This window comes from Aplidium turbinatum, chromosome 10 (genome assembly GCF_918807975.1).
Source record: "Aplidium turbinatum chromosome 10, kaAplTurb1.1, whole genome shotgun sequence".
Taxonomy (NCBI): Eukaryota; Metazoa; Chordata; class Ascidiacea; order Aplousobranchia; family Polyclinidae; genus Aplidium; species Aplidium turbinatum.
In genome coordinates, this window is record NC_137481.1 from 11077386 (window position 1) to 11092353 (window position 14968).

A 14968-nucleotide genomic window follows, 5' to 3' on the forward strand; every position below is an offset into this window, starting at 1 on the left:
CCAGGGTAGGCATACATGCCTAAAATATAAAGTGTATATTGAACGATCAAAGATACTTGGGATCTAAAATTCAGAAATGAGATGATTTGTCTTAATGTTACACAACTGACCATGATTGTGTTGAATTTCTGTGATCTCCTGCTGATGCATCCGTTTCAGCTTTTCCAGTTCTGACGTCAACTTGGAGACTTGAAGAGCGGATGCGGACTCGGTTGTTGCTTCATAGTTCGTTTGAGGAGGATAGACTTGCGTTGACTCAAACATCAGCAACATGTCTTCGTACATGTTGGCTAGAACCTGCTGCATGCACTGCATCACTCTGCACAAGGAGTTATTTTGTTTCAGACGATTTATTTTACTGAAGGTTGAAAATAAGCATACGAAGCAAATGACTAGATTGCTTCACCTGAGTGTTTTATTAATAAAATTAAATTTTATATTATATATAAACAGTAAACACACACTTCAGTCTACTGGTTCTTCAGCTGAGTCGAATTTTTGTGCATCGCTTTTGCAGGAAGTACAGATGATGCCAATTGTAACTTCTTGTCAAGCGAGGAAGCGGCATGTTGAAGAAATTTAGAAGCAATAGTTTGATTACGAGAACAACACTGTTCGCTCATGTCTTTTTTCGAGCACAAAAACTGCATGAACAAGATTTTACAAAACTTTTAAGGAATTATGAATCTCTCACTTGTCATTATATTTCTTCAACTTCTGCATCGGAACATTGACGCTCGGCATGACCCTTGTTGGGTGGCCACCTTCACTGGGCGTCAAATGCTGCGGGAAAGATTGTCCTCCTCCTTTTATATTCGCGATATGTGCTGATTGCTCTGGAAATCGACTAGAGATTTAAACTAACCAGAACATTTTAATTTATACAAATGAATGAGGCTGTTCACCAGGCATTCAATTCAATAACATGATGCGCTCTTGTGGTGAAAGATAAGCTAAAGTATCACAGTTCCTTGTGATAGTTCAGCTTATTTTAGACCAGAATAGCGTATAATGTTTTCACGTTTACCAAAATTCACCAAATTACCTGCTTCAGGTTTAGTGAATGAAGGTTTATGCTTTGGAATAGTGAATGAAGACAGTTTCTTTGTAACGGATTCGCCGGGTAGTTTGTTCTGTCAATAAATGCAAGATTCAACAGTCTCTTCCAAGACAAGCCACAATACAAGCAGGGAAATGCTTAAATTGCAATATCATAGAAAACATGATTTCCAACTTTTTAATAAAAGATAATTACCCCAGTTTGCATGGAGCTTTTAATCTTTCCTTGGGTCGGCTCTTGCTTTCTGGTTGCCACTTTTTTAGCCAGCAGTTTTGCAGCAGATTTCAAGCCTGATTTCTCTGCAAAAAAACAATCAATAGTAGTTAGCGAGTAGCCCGTTGCCAATCGCGTTTGAACAAATACGACCCAACGTACATCATTTTTTCTTTTAGGAAAGATGTCGACGTAGAGTCGTAGACAATCAAAAAAACTTCGGATTGACGTAAAAAAAACTAAAGTGTTTTCAATCGTTAGTCAGAAAACGATTCTTTACGCACTTTTTAAATTGTCAAACGTCAAGTAAAGTTGCTAAAAACCGCACGCATTCCAGCTTTAGTATAAAGAATAAATATGAAAACATACAAATCACCTTGAGGGTCATCCGGTCGCGACTTAGTGGAATCGAAAGACTTCTTTTTGATAGTCATCTAAAAAAAGAATAAAGATTCTAAAAACTCCATCAAATTAGGTACGATGTAGTGTGGATACAATGAACAGCTAAACACACGGCATGTGTAACAGCTAAACGCCAGATATTGACGCATACGATTTCATAGTGAACCTCTGAAAGCGGTTTCTTTGGGTTGATTCCAGCATGCGAAGAATGAACTGCTTCCTTCTTTGATTTGAACGAATGCAAGTCTTGTTTTCGAGGTTTATCTCCGTCTCTGTCAAGTATGTGTTAAAATAACTTTTACCACATATATACAAAGAAAATACAACAGATTCTATCGCAACCGCCGATTTCATCGCCATGTTGCCAGCATGAAGTATAAGATATCTGCAAAAATAATCAAAACGTCGCATTTGTTCACACAGACGGGTTAAGGCAGATTTGTAATCGTTTTCGAGTACAATCATCTACCCCTGGAAAACTTCACGCCGCTGTCTTGTTAATTTATTAATCAACACCAACGTCTAATGTCACAATTGTAGCACGTACAAACTGTACTTCTTTTTTTCTTTGAATGACCCCGGTGGCTTGGTTGGAGTCGAGGAAGCATCGAGCCGGCGTGATTTTCCGCCTTGGGTGTTCTCGTCCGGAAATTTCCGTTTTGTTCCAGTATTTCCGTTGTCAGATGAACGCGAGCCACCGCCGGGCCTGGGTGAGACAGCATCCTTGTTCAACAATATCGATTTTGTTTTGACTGAAGCCTTCGCACTAGTGTCGCCTTCTGGCCGCTTCTTAACTTTAGCCAGGCCTTTTTCTAACAGAGCAGAGACATTTCCGTCCTAAACAAGAATGGATGTTTAGTGAAATGCCTATGGTCTTCCACCAGGGTGCACCATAACAGTCACATGGGGGCATGAGAACGAAGGGAGTGGAGGGAGTTCACCAAAAATCGGAAAAGCGAATAGCAATGAAAAACCTCACAGACATGGTTGCTATCGCTGCCAATTCTTGCTACAATCGACTGCCAAGAAACATGTCTGCAGTTGGATGCATGAACTGAAATTATGCAAGGCCATGGTATCAAAAAATCCAGTTAATAGTTGCATGCATCACAATTTACAAAGGTGCATGAAAAAAGAAAAGGGTTGAAGAGCATTGCACGAGACATCATTCTTAACACAGTGCCAACCTTCTTGCTTGCGACGTAACCGACATCTGGCGTATCGGCAGCGCGCTCTCCACTAACGATCGGATCTGAAAATTCACAACAAGCATGTGTTAGATTTCAATCTGATCGAAAATCTGACAGCAAAATCCGAAAATCCGTCATTTTACATTGGTTTAACGTCTGCAGAATTAGTCAACGTCTGTGGACGTTGAATCTATCTAAAAGTGTTTGGGAATGGGACAGCATTTTCGAAGCTGATGAGGAAACAAGCTCTTCCAAAAAAAAAAAAACAGGCATCTAATGGAGCAGTTAAGCTGAGTGTTTGTCAATTCTATCATTCACAACTCTAAACTTTTTCACGAAACAAAAAGAATACCACAAACTTTTCCTTAAAGGATAGCTCACTTGTACAGCAGTTGCTATCAGATTTTTGTGACGTATCGCAAATGATTTAGACATAAAATCTAAAATGTGAAAAGCATCAGCAGGCATAACAGTATTCGATCAAGACAAAATTTAAAATACATATATTGATTCCATTAAGGATAGGCTAGGGGATCTCCTGACTAAGAAGCAGCAGGCCATCGATTCTCCATCAAGTATCAATTAATCATTTTTTATTACAAAATACATGGAAAATCAGCAGAGCCCTATTGGGCTAGGGTGCCACAGGCGCCCCTCAAAAATTAAAATTGCGTCCGATACACCTGAACTTTTTTTTATATGTGACACTTAGTAAAAAAAGCATGTGTGAGAAATTTCAATAAGTTTTGATAAAATTTGGACGTGCAGATTAGGTTTAAAGTTGTTAAAGGTAAATTTTCACAATTTCAATAGTAAAACCCTCTCTAGATCATTAAAACTCAGACATTTCTTCTCAGTTACGGAGTATTTGAACTTCGAACACTTTCTGGTGAACTTACTTACTAATTCACAATCGTACAGACCATGTGTCAATTGTATATTATATGTTCAACAATTTATGAAAAATGCCTAAAAATATGAGGTTTTTTGCATTATAAAAAAGGATCCATGTAAAGAAAATGCCTATTGAGATGAAATTACTACAGCATTTGAAGAATCAAAACTAGGCTACATTCATTAACTAATCGTTTCTGTTTATTGAAAACTTTTTGGTCTTTGAAGATCAAAATCTCAGCTATGTTTGTACGGAACTTGGACTCAAAAACAAAAATTTGGATCTTCACACACTAAACATAGTCAGTAAAAACGTAACACAGAAAGATAAACACAAAGCACAATGCTTAGAGTCCAGACATCCACTACTTAACAACAAAACCACAATAGCGTAAAATTTATGGAGGCCTACATTTATTTTAACGCTTGCAATAATAGTGAAATAGTAAGGTAAAATGGCAATTAATAACACACAACTATCTAGTATCTAATTACAAAGTAAAATGCAGCATAATAGGCTACTGGTATGCTATGACTGGCTGCAAATAATGCTGATTGCAACGTTGTGTAACAGTTTATGGAGTTATACAGTCAGTACTTTGACAAGTACATGGTTAAAAACCATGTGCCCTCAGACTGTAGTTGTCGAGTACGTTGATTAGGTAATACCTTCCTCGCATTTTCGACTACTTGGAGAATGTTTTGGTAGCGTTCTTCAAGGTTTGAAGTTGACAAGAAGTCATGGGCCAACTTGACGCCTCGCTCAGCGGCATCATTAACGACTCTGAAAGCATCAACTTTCTTTTTCGCCTCAACATATGTAAACCACCATGATACATAGAAATAAACTGTAAATTGTAGAAACCTCTTTAACTTTTCGAGTTGAGATGCTTTCATGATGGCATTTTTTGGGGGCAATTTATGAATTTTGTCTTGTAAGAGCACAATTTTCAGTGAATATATAAGTTTGCTCATCCACCTGGCTCTGTGTAATGCACCAGGTCTTTGGAGAGACATATCCTTACTGGTAGGTGGCTCAATGTTTAAGTACAATTGATACAAATTCAAAAGTTCTAATTAGTCGCTTCTTAAAAATTTGGATGATTCTGAATGGAGCTTCATCTGATTTATCAGCTCAGACAATTCTTCCCACTTGCTGGCAAGCAGATCAATTTCCTCGTGCGATTTTGATGTATGAAAACAACCTGATGCGCTATCAGAAAGAGTTTGAAAATTGCTTTTAAAGCGTTGAAATATGGAAATGTTGGGTCCACTGCTGCTTTCTATTTTGAGTTCTTCCCAAACATGCGTCAGTATTATCTCCCCAATATGATGCCTGCATGCTGCCCAAAGTAGGCCTTTTCCAAGATGATCTTGTATTTGGATACAAGCAGTGCTGTATTTGAGGGTATACGGCGGTATACGCAGTATACTCTCTGCTTTTTCGAGCAATTATGGTATACCCTCTGGTTTTCCAAAGAGAGTGCTTATGCTATCCTTACTGATTCTTGACAACTACTAACTAACTACTTAACCATTTGAGGACCAATGGTACCTGGGTGTACCATGAACTTAATTCCGTACTCGTATAATTTTGATGTTGATAGTTCATGTTATGGTAGAATAAAGACTATTTTGTAAGTTGTGTATTATTTATCATTTTGGAAAATCTGACAGTATACCCTGTGCTTTTTTTACAAATACAGCACTGGATACCGGCCGCAGTTTTGTGGCCCGTATTGCTACTTGTGGTGTCAAACACCATTGCAGCAAGACATGCAGTACAGTTCCAATTGTTTAACAATTCCATGCTTGCATTGGCTATTTGCTTTCCGTTTGGATCGGATGTTTGTGCAGGCAAATAAGGAACACCAAGCAGTTTTGAGCCTTTAATACCTGATAGTAATACCGGAAGCCTTTATTCCAAGACCCTGGGTGAGGTCAAGCCAGCTATGTTGATTCAATGTTGCAAGATGGTGAATCAATGTAACAGGCGCGGAGCTGTCATGCTTGACCTCAATTGAGATCTTGACATACTGGCACTGGTCTCCTAACCTAATTCTTGAATTTACCTTGTTTCAATGTGGAGAAAAAGATGAGAAATAGCAAAAAAACTGATGTTCAAACTAGGGAAATCCCCTAATTTTACTGTATTTCAGTTTAGACTTTCGTTTTCAATCTGCACATCCAATTTTTGTCCAATCTCAATCAAACTTTGCAAAGTGCCTTAATATGTGAAATGTCACACCAGAAAAAAAGTTCAGGTGATTTCGGCCACATGAGGGCGCCTGTGGCACCCTACTATTGGCATATGCATTTCGCTCTAACTGTAGAGCATCATTATTGCCTTATTCAAATAGAATCAAAAAAATATTTAATACAGTAATAGAATAATAAATCATAGAATAAATAATAGATTCTATTTGAATAAGGCACTAATGATGCTCTACAGTTAGAGCGAAATGCATATGCCAATAGGGCTCTGCTGATTTTCCATGTATTTTGTAATAAAAAATGATTAAAATTTAAAATATTTCATGCTTATTGAACTGTCCATTTTATACTCACCCTTTTCAAGTTGCTTTTCCTTCTTTTCTTCTTGCTTTGTGACCGAAACCGTTTTCTTTTCTCCTCCTGCTGATACAAAGATTGCATCTAAATGAGCGATGGAGGGCTTGTAATGTAATGTATATTTTTAGTTTGTAACTAACAAATGCTGATGCAATACACTCAAAAGAGTTTCTGATGCAACGCTTTTGATGGGTTTTGCTCCTTTATCTCAAGACCGGGGCAGGGCAGCTACATCAATTATGTTATTGAAGGTATGATGGAAGAAAAGAGGTGCATGGGAAGACTGAGACAAACTTGGGGAGATGATGTAAAACGGTGGGCTGACTTGTCAAGCATCGGGGAAGAAAAAAGAGTAGCGGAAAAACGTGACGTGTGCAAACGACAGCCAACCTTCGTATCGGAGACGGCAATGATGATGATCTCTAGACCGAATAGAGACATATTCTAAGTTTTATGTACTATTCTCAGTGGTAAATATGTAAAGCAGCGTACCCAATAAGATACACATGTGTCTTTTTAGAGCCTTTATCTCTGCAAAGCTGAAAACCTCAGTAGTCACTTACCGTATTCTTTTGCTTACCAAGAAAAATGATATGCAAAGTAACTTAAAAACTAATTTTAGTGATGGAACAACCTCCGGCTCCGCCACTTTTTTCAACTCCGGCTCCTGACTATCTTGTAAATCTAACTTTATGCATTATTGTGTATTGTAGTGGCGCAGGAATACAAATATACACATGTTGGCTGTGAAATTGGTTTTAAATGTATATGTAAGACTTATAATAGGTTTAAAAAATTGGCAATATCTTAAAAACAGTACTACATGAGGTGGATGGAAAACACAGCCAAATTTAAAATCTACCCAAATGATGATGATGGCGTATGAGCGATCTTTTCAGGCTAGATTGGAGGGCAGGAAATCTTCAGCCACTCAGCAGTCTCGTCGTCCAGGACCCTCAGACCATGCGCAGTTGCGCACCGTGTGGAGGCCGGTGGGTTAGGCAGTGGTGGATGACATGGTCTGCGGTCTGTTCTGTGGCACCACACTCGCATTCTGATGAAGGAGCCAGGCCCCACTTGTGCATGTCCGAACAAAAGCGGCCGACGCCAGTTCGCAGGCGGTTAAGCCTGATCCACGCAAGCCTTGCGAGGGACATCCCTGGTGGACGGGGATCGGCGTCGGGTATGACGTCACGGAGCGTGGAGGTGTGATTTTGCCACTCCGTGTTCCACATGTGGTTCGTCCAGTGTGCCGCACTTAAACCAAGTTCTTCTGCGTTCTTAAGTAGTTGTTGTGCGACAGGCACAAAGGGGCGTCTTGATTTCAGCCGCTGCTTTATAGGTGGTGGTCGCTTGAATGTTGCATGGAGGAGATGGTCGGGGTCCAAAGCGCGGCGAGCGAGAGAAATCGTGGCTCCTTTACGGCGTAGCTCAGCGGGTTGGATACCTGCTAGGATGGGTAGGCAGTTCGTTGGAGTGGGACCCAAATTTTGACTCCCAAATGAACCATTTTAAAGGACCCTAAGCATTGCCATGAAGCACTTTCTTTAAGGTGCCTGGTTATCGCTTTATTGCTTGATGAGAGTGGTGTACTAACAACTAGGGCCGTTGAAAAGACAATTTGGGCCACTACCAATGAGACACTCACGCCCCAAGTTCTGGTACGGTACTTCTTAAAATAGTTACTAGCATCTAAAATCATCTCGGGTCCCAAAGCACCCTCTGGACCTCCGTGTCAACGCTCCTGCCAACAACCCCTTGTCTAAAACACTGATTTAATTATATTATATAAGGTGGATATTAACAAAGGTCGGAGTTGACATTCTCTAGCCGGAACATCCTGCCTCCGGCCAAAATATTGCCTCCGGTGCATCACTAACCAATTTATCGGCTTTTACCTTGCTCTGATGTTGTTGCCGCTTCAGTCGCTGTCACAGTAATCTCGGATTCCATGCTTGAGTCTGAATCAGCGCTGGATTCGTCGTTTTCCTGTGCAACAAACACAAACAATATTTTGTTGTTAGAGAAACACCTCTGCACGTAATTTAAAATCAAAATCGATAAATAAAGATCACCAATTAAAAGGAAACCGTGCAGATACCGGTGGTTGCAACGATCAACCTTTAATCAACATTTGTACTCACACTAGTCACAGAATCACGGAGAGAGGCTTTCTTCAGCACACGGGGCTTGCTCTTTTTCTGTGCACCACTGGTGGACGTAGCTTTCGCTTTTATCTGAGGATCGGTAGTTGCTGCCAGGTTGATATTTGCAGCTGAAAAATATCATTATCATCTACTTTGTCGGAATTAAGCAGTTTACCGCAAACTTTTTACTCTGGGCTGGGTATAAGCAGCAATACGTTGTTACAGCGTAGGTACATCTCAGCAACAATTACCTTGTGAAGGTTTAAGGGAAGGCTCTTTATCTTCTTGCATCTTCTCTTTGGCGGCCTGTGTTGAAACATGCAACAAAATGCTCAATGTTTTATTCCAACAGTACTGTACTTGGTTGTATAAATTCCAAAATCAAAACTCTTGCAAACAAGCTCGTACAAAATGGAGTTGCTTTGTCATCTCTAATTCAAGTAAAAGAGATTTTCTTACCAAAGACGTTGCTGGCTTTTCCTGGTCATCTAGGGAGGTGGCGGTGCTTAATTTCTCGGCATCTTGAGATTCTGAAAATTGTGACATGATTCAGGTGATAAAGTGAGAATATTCCAGACAGCAAATCAACCGTTTTTTACATTCATTGCTGTCTGAGATAAGAACCAAGAAGATGGCGATTGATAGGGTAACATCTAAACATTCACTTGTCTCAAAACAACTTCGACTGTAAATGTGTACTAATTCCTGCTAAAACTCTTGTCTCGTTTGCACTTAGAGAATTTGAAGCCCGAAGCATTTAAGACGGTATGTTCGGCACTTTCCCAAGCTCACCAACGGCAGCATGGTGGAGCGTGTGTTTACATTACAGCGCGGCAAAGAGTTTACCATATCAGTGCCTCGAGATACTGTGACAAGTCAACAAACACATTACCGCGCTGTGTTTCAGTACGACCAGTCGACAAGGTCTATCAGCATGTTCCATTAACCCAGACAGCAAATCAGTCGTTTTTTTAAATTGATTCAACGTCTGCAGACGGCAACTCCTATCATTATTGACGATTAGATTTCACAAGGTTTTATAAAACATTGGAATTCAATGAATGGCGTTGGAAATATTTTCAAACCGCACCTGTTAATTTTCTGTACAAAGTTTCTTCAGGGAGTGGAGTTCTCAGAGGGGCATATTCAAATTTTCCGGCTTTGCGGACGACATTGTCAATGTAGAGTTGCATTTCCTGCATTGCGTTATCCAAACCACCTAATAACGTCAAAGAATCATTACCAAGTACCAAGTTGTGTTTATGCAAAAAAGGTTATTGGTCAAACCACAAGCTTTCTTGTTTTGTAGTATCATACTTAGATTGTCATACTATAATTAAATATGATGGGCTTAAAAAAAGGAAAATGATTGGTTGAGCACAAAACAGCCTCACCTTTAGCACCAGGACCTCTTCCTTTTTTCTTATTTTTAACAGGATGGGGCATTTCCTTCGACATCAAATAGCAATTTGACAAAGATATCCAAGCTCTGTCGTGCTGACCGAAGAATCTAACATCTACTTGACCGTTGTCAATACGCAATGCCTGAATAAAAATCATGTGTCTGACATTGCACATAAAATTTGATAGAACAAAACAACAAACACATCAATGAAAAACAAATCAACAGTTGGAGGAATGAACAGAATGTTTCAAAAGTGAATTGTTTATCTGTAAATTGAAGTAGAGCATTTTCAGTTTAAAATACAATATAAAACTGTAAATCAGACATTGATTGCATCAAAACAGTTAAAATTCAAATTTTGTTAACAAAAAAGCTGTGCCGGTATCTTCAAACCTCTTTTAGTGAAATAGATGATAAATTCAATAGCTGAATTCAACGTTCAACAAATCTTTGTTTCATGTTGTAAACTTACTGCGTTGCAACTTACTTTAGCAGGCCAGTGGGGAAAGCCTTGCAATTTCGCCCACACCAGAGCATGGATATTTTGACATGGTTCGCAAAACCAGTTGTCACGTTTGCGGCATGAGTTCAAGTAGCATTCGGGGCAAACTTCTATCTCTTTCATCTGCAATCATTCACGAGCAAGCGTTGTTAATGTGCAAATCAACAAAAAGGCGGAATATAAATCCACTTTACGTGTACAACTAAATGTCCATCAACTTTGATAAAAATTGAGTACCGTAAGTGCAGTGTGACTCTAACCCTGAAAAAATGAAACCAAAATTTTCGTTCACTTTTTACAGAACTGGCAGATCTCATTTTACTGCAACTGCTTTGCAAAAATTTTACAGTACATGCAGAATGCAGAGCTTAGATCTAAACTGAAGGGTTGATTCTTACTTTAGGTTTATAAAGATGAAGGACGCCAGCTGTAAGGCTACATTTTAATATAAAGTCAGAGATGACTGGAAACAAGTTGATAAAACAACTTTTTGCTTTGAAATAGTTAGCTAATGACAATCAAAACTTACATTTATCAGTGTTTTGAGAAATGATGAACACATCAAATTATTCAACATAATTGAAGCAATACCAGTCAGGGGAAAATCCATAAAACAGCCTTAGGGTGGGGGGGGGACAATTTCAACATAACGCAATGATGTGTAGGTCTACATAAATCCATCCTTGCAAAAATTTACTTTTCTGTGCTTAAGGGGATGTGATTGCTCCCCTGGATCTGCCACTGATATCAGTACGCACTTATACTTTAGATTTTAAAATTCAAACATGCTCAACCTTTAAGTATCATACCTCATGTTCAGCTATTTTAACCATGGTTTTAGCAATTTGGGTTAGCTTGGTGTTAAGTCCGTTGTATATGATGCAGTTGTGGAGAATCCATTTCACATCACCCAGAAACGCCTAAATATCATGATTAAAATCAACTACTGTACGTATATATCCGAAACTATTGCTTAACTTTAGATAGACAAATGTATGAAGATAAGTTTACACAAAATAGAAAGTATACTTTGTCTTATCTTAAATACCAAAGTTTTAGATACAGTATTAGTAAGGGTTTGAAATGTTTCCAAAATCTTATCAAAATCAATAAACATTTAAGTCTACCACAAGAACCAAACACAATATTTTGAACTCACTGTTGTGAAAATATTCACTTTTTACTTAAGAAATAATATTCTTTAAAGCAATGCTTGAAGGAAACATTCTTTGACGAGGATTGTTTGAAAGATTAAACTAGAACAGATTGTGTAAAACGACAGTTTAAAGGCCATTTTGCTTGGAAATAATTTTATGTTATTTGAAAATTGGAAGTACATGTGATTCTTTTACTATAATTTATTGCATAAATATTAAAAAGCTGTCTTCTTGGACTTTAGATGTCAATGTCAGGGCAGCTAGTTCAGACTGACACAAGATATTGGTGCAAACATTTAATGTACATTCAATATTGGAATAACTCTACAAAATTTATCTTTAACCTACGAAACGTCCCAACTATACGTTTTTTATACAGTAAATAGCATGTACATTGTACATGGATTATATATATAATATACATCAAACAACCAACGACATGCTAAATTGTATTCAACCATTGCTTTGTCAGTGACCACATATTGAGTAAAAGTTAATACATATATCATATTACAAAACCTCTGTGCATCCATAGCTTTTCTTTTTAATGTTCTTTTCCAAGGTAGTAAGATCCATAGGATGAAATACATAGCCGAGGTAATCAGGAAACTCCTTGGTATTGACTGGTTCAAGAAAAGGGTCACACTGGATCAGCACAAAGGATACTTGTCAATATCAAGCATGCAGTGGAAAAAGATATCACCATTACAGAAGAAACTGAGCGAAGCTGTATCTTTTAAGTACATCACAAAAGTAGCAATCTATACCACATTCAGTTTTGGCACTGCATTTAAAAACATTCATAACCAGGTAAGTATTATTATGATCAATAGTTTTCAATCAATAGTCAAAAAATTATTCATGCAATATTGCAATATGCTATGATATAAACTTTAGAAGAATTGATTGTTTATCCTTAGACACAATAGCTTATGACAAACTTAAGAACATTGTGAAAATAAGACTTATCGCTAAGTGCTACTTAATACTAGTCTAATTATATTGAGTGCCTACTTAGACAAGAAACCACACCAGAAGTCTATCTGTGACTAGAATACTTATATTTAATTATCCAGTAGTGGTCACATCAACATCATTGGTCAAAAACCAAACTGAAATTTAGGTTATGGCCGTTTTATGAACTTTAAAGACAAAAAAATTGACTAGGCTTATTCACTTTAGTTGTCCCCATGACAATCAACCAATCTTGTCAAGAAGTTGTATGCTAACAGTTACTGTTACTGATCATGCACAATTGCACATTAAAAGTATGGTAAACAATGAATATAGCGACTACTCATTGATGTGATACGCACCCCTGTTGTTTTCATTCTCTGCAAAGCATAACGCAAATGCAAAGCAAGTTGATCTACACTAAGCCGAGATATGGCAGGAGACTGTTTTTCTTTGCATTCCGCTCCCATTATTTTACTGCATTCAGGACAATGCCAATCACCCTCTGGTTCCTAACAACAAATCAGCATAATAAATAAAACATAAAATAAGTAACAGAAAGACTCATCAAAGCAAAGGCATTAATTTAATTTTGCAATGTACACCGTACATTGTAAAATTGTACACATATACAATCATACGACTGCAGTGAAGACTTAGCCAAAACTAAGAAGTAAACTACATAGATCAATAGATCATACAACATTCAACTCTATCACAACTATTGAGCATTGTGTGGATGACACAGCCTATGTATATATAATTATACATTATATACAGTATATTGCTTTGTAAATTGTATGGCAATACTTACTGAAGCTATACGAAGGCACCTTGCATGCATTACCCGTGGACATAATTCACAACACAAAACTTCTCCATCTTTGTGGCAAATCCAGCAGTAAAAGTCATTCTTGTCATGCTGCAGCAAAATGATGGCCATTACAAACAACCCAGGGTAAACAGATTTTAATAATCATGTCTCAATAAATTAACTTTCATTGGCATATATAATTTATCTGACATGTGAATAAAACAACTTGAAAAAAATCTAACAAAATTTCAAATTCTGTAATCTGTATGCTCATGAAGAATTAAGTTTATAACTATTTTATTACATACATGTACAAATTGTACAGTGTACACAAATATTTATTCTTATAATCAACATACTTCCCATTCATCTTTTGGGAGTGATTGCTTTTTCTTGGATTTTGGAGCACGTCGATGCTTAGGTGGCGCTCCTTTGGAAGAGTTAGATGACTGGGATAACAAACGAGATTGATGTGAAGCAGAAGAGTCTGAACCATCTTTGATCTTCAATGATCCATCAGGTGTTCCAATTAGTTGTATTGGTGATACTCGTTCAAGGGATTCACTTCCAGCTGCAGAACCTGACGAATCCTCTTTGTATGGAACGGTTTTTGAAAATGCTGGCACCAACTGACCTACACCTTCATATGGATCAGATAACTTTGCACTTTGTATCTTTCTGTGTGGTTGGTCAAGACTATGCAGAAAATCTGCTTCTAAATTCGAAGAAGTGACTTCCATGGGCATGTTGTTGTCTTTGCCAGCCATAATCTGGTTTACACTTGAAATCACGGCAGTTGCCTGATTATTACCTGAAGATTGCAAAGTATCCATTGCCGCAGGATCAACTCTAATTTGACCCAGAGTTGCTGCATATGTTTCACTAGAACTATGGGTAACCAACGGTATGGGACTAGAAGATCCACTGACGTAACCTTGCATAAGTGGATGGTGTATAGAACTGGCTGATCCTTCTATAACTGTTTCTTCACTCACACCAGGCACTGGAATAGAAGTGAAAATAAGAGGGGAAGTAGTTGTAACCACTGATTCAGTTGAGGCATTTTCCTCCAGTGAAGTTGGAGTTAAATCCATGACAAAGCTTATTGCCAAATGTAGTAACCTTAGCACTAAAATTCATAAACATAAGTTAGCCATGAAATATTTCTGTTGACTAATAGCTACGGTACCAAAGATAAAAATAACTAAGAATGCACGAATGACAGTGTTAACTATTGACTAGGTCTAGAAGTAGCTTTCAGGACAGGCTCCATTAGTCCAGCAGGTTATTGCCCTAAATAACAACTACAATTAGTTAGGTAAATCTGAGCAGCGAGCTAGTTCAATGTGATATTATGAATTATAAATGCATTGCATGCCTTTACATCATAAAATAACACGATATGTATATGTTATTGTGATAAAAACTTGGGTAAACTTTTGTCATACAAGTTGAAGTGGAAAAATTATTGATTACCGGTACTAATAAGGAAATAATTAATAATACTAAGTTGTCCATGCTGTAAAGTCAAGTTGTCCACGCCATGAAGTTGGCAACAAGATTGTGCTCATGACTATGCTATGCAGTATACAAGCTAGGAATAGTAGGAGTAGGAGACTGCTCACTAAAAAAAATGGTGGACACTGAATGGTCATAATG

At 37.9% G+C, this 14968-nt stretch overlaps 1 protein-coding gene across 1 annotated transcript in view; it reads right to left on the minus strand.

Annotated features, from left to right (window-relative positions):
• Nucleotides 1-14403, minus strand: part of LOC145778954 (MYND-type zinc finger-containing chromatin reader ZMYND8-like) — a 17643-nt gene extending 3240 nt beyond the window's left edge. The window contains exons 1-21 of the mRNA XM_082590541.1: nucleotides 13669-14403; nucleotides 13310-13417; nucleotides 12858-13007; nucleotides 12061-12186; nucleotides 11194-11304; nucleotides 10370-10507; nucleotides 9872-10022; nucleotides 9568-9696; nucleotides 8937-9007; nucleotides 8729-8783; nucleotides 8475-8605; nucleotides 8229-8319; nucleotides 6328-6393; nucleotides 2863-2927; nucleotides 2223-2512; nucleotides 1842-1947; nucleotides 1650-1707; nucleotides 1256-1359; nucleotides 1046-1133; nucleotides 695-836; nucleotides 111-319 (exon numbers count right to left, since the gene is read on the minus strand). Of these exons, the coding sequence (XP_082446667.1) occupies nucleotides 111-319; nucleotides 695-836; nucleotides 1046-1133; nucleotides 1256-1359; nucleotides 1650-1707; nucleotides 1842-1947; nucleotides 2223-2512; nucleotides 2863-2927; nucleotides 6328-6393; nucleotides 8229-8319; nucleotides 8475-8605; nucleotides 8729-8783; nucleotides 8937-9007; nucleotides 9568-9696; nucleotides 9872-10022; nucleotides 10370-10507; nucleotides 11194-11304; nucleotides 12061-12186; nucleotides 12858-13007; nucleotides 13310-13417; nucleotides 13669-14403 (3124 nt within the window). The remainder of the gene's footprint in view (nucleotides 1-110; nucleotides 320-694; nucleotides 837-1045; nucleotides 1134-1255; nucleotides 1360-1649; nucleotides 1708-1841; nucleotides 1948-2222; nucleotides 2513-2862; nucleotides 2928-6327; nucleotides 6394-8228; nucleotides 8320-8474; nucleotides 8606-8728; nucleotides 8784-8936; nucleotides 9008-9567; nucleotides 9697-9871; nucleotides 10023-10369; nucleotides 10508-11193; nucleotides 11305-12060; nucleotides 12187-12857; nucleotides 13008-13309; nucleotides 13418-13668) is intronic.
• Between the last annotated feature and the right edge of the window lie 565 nt (nucleotides 14404-14968).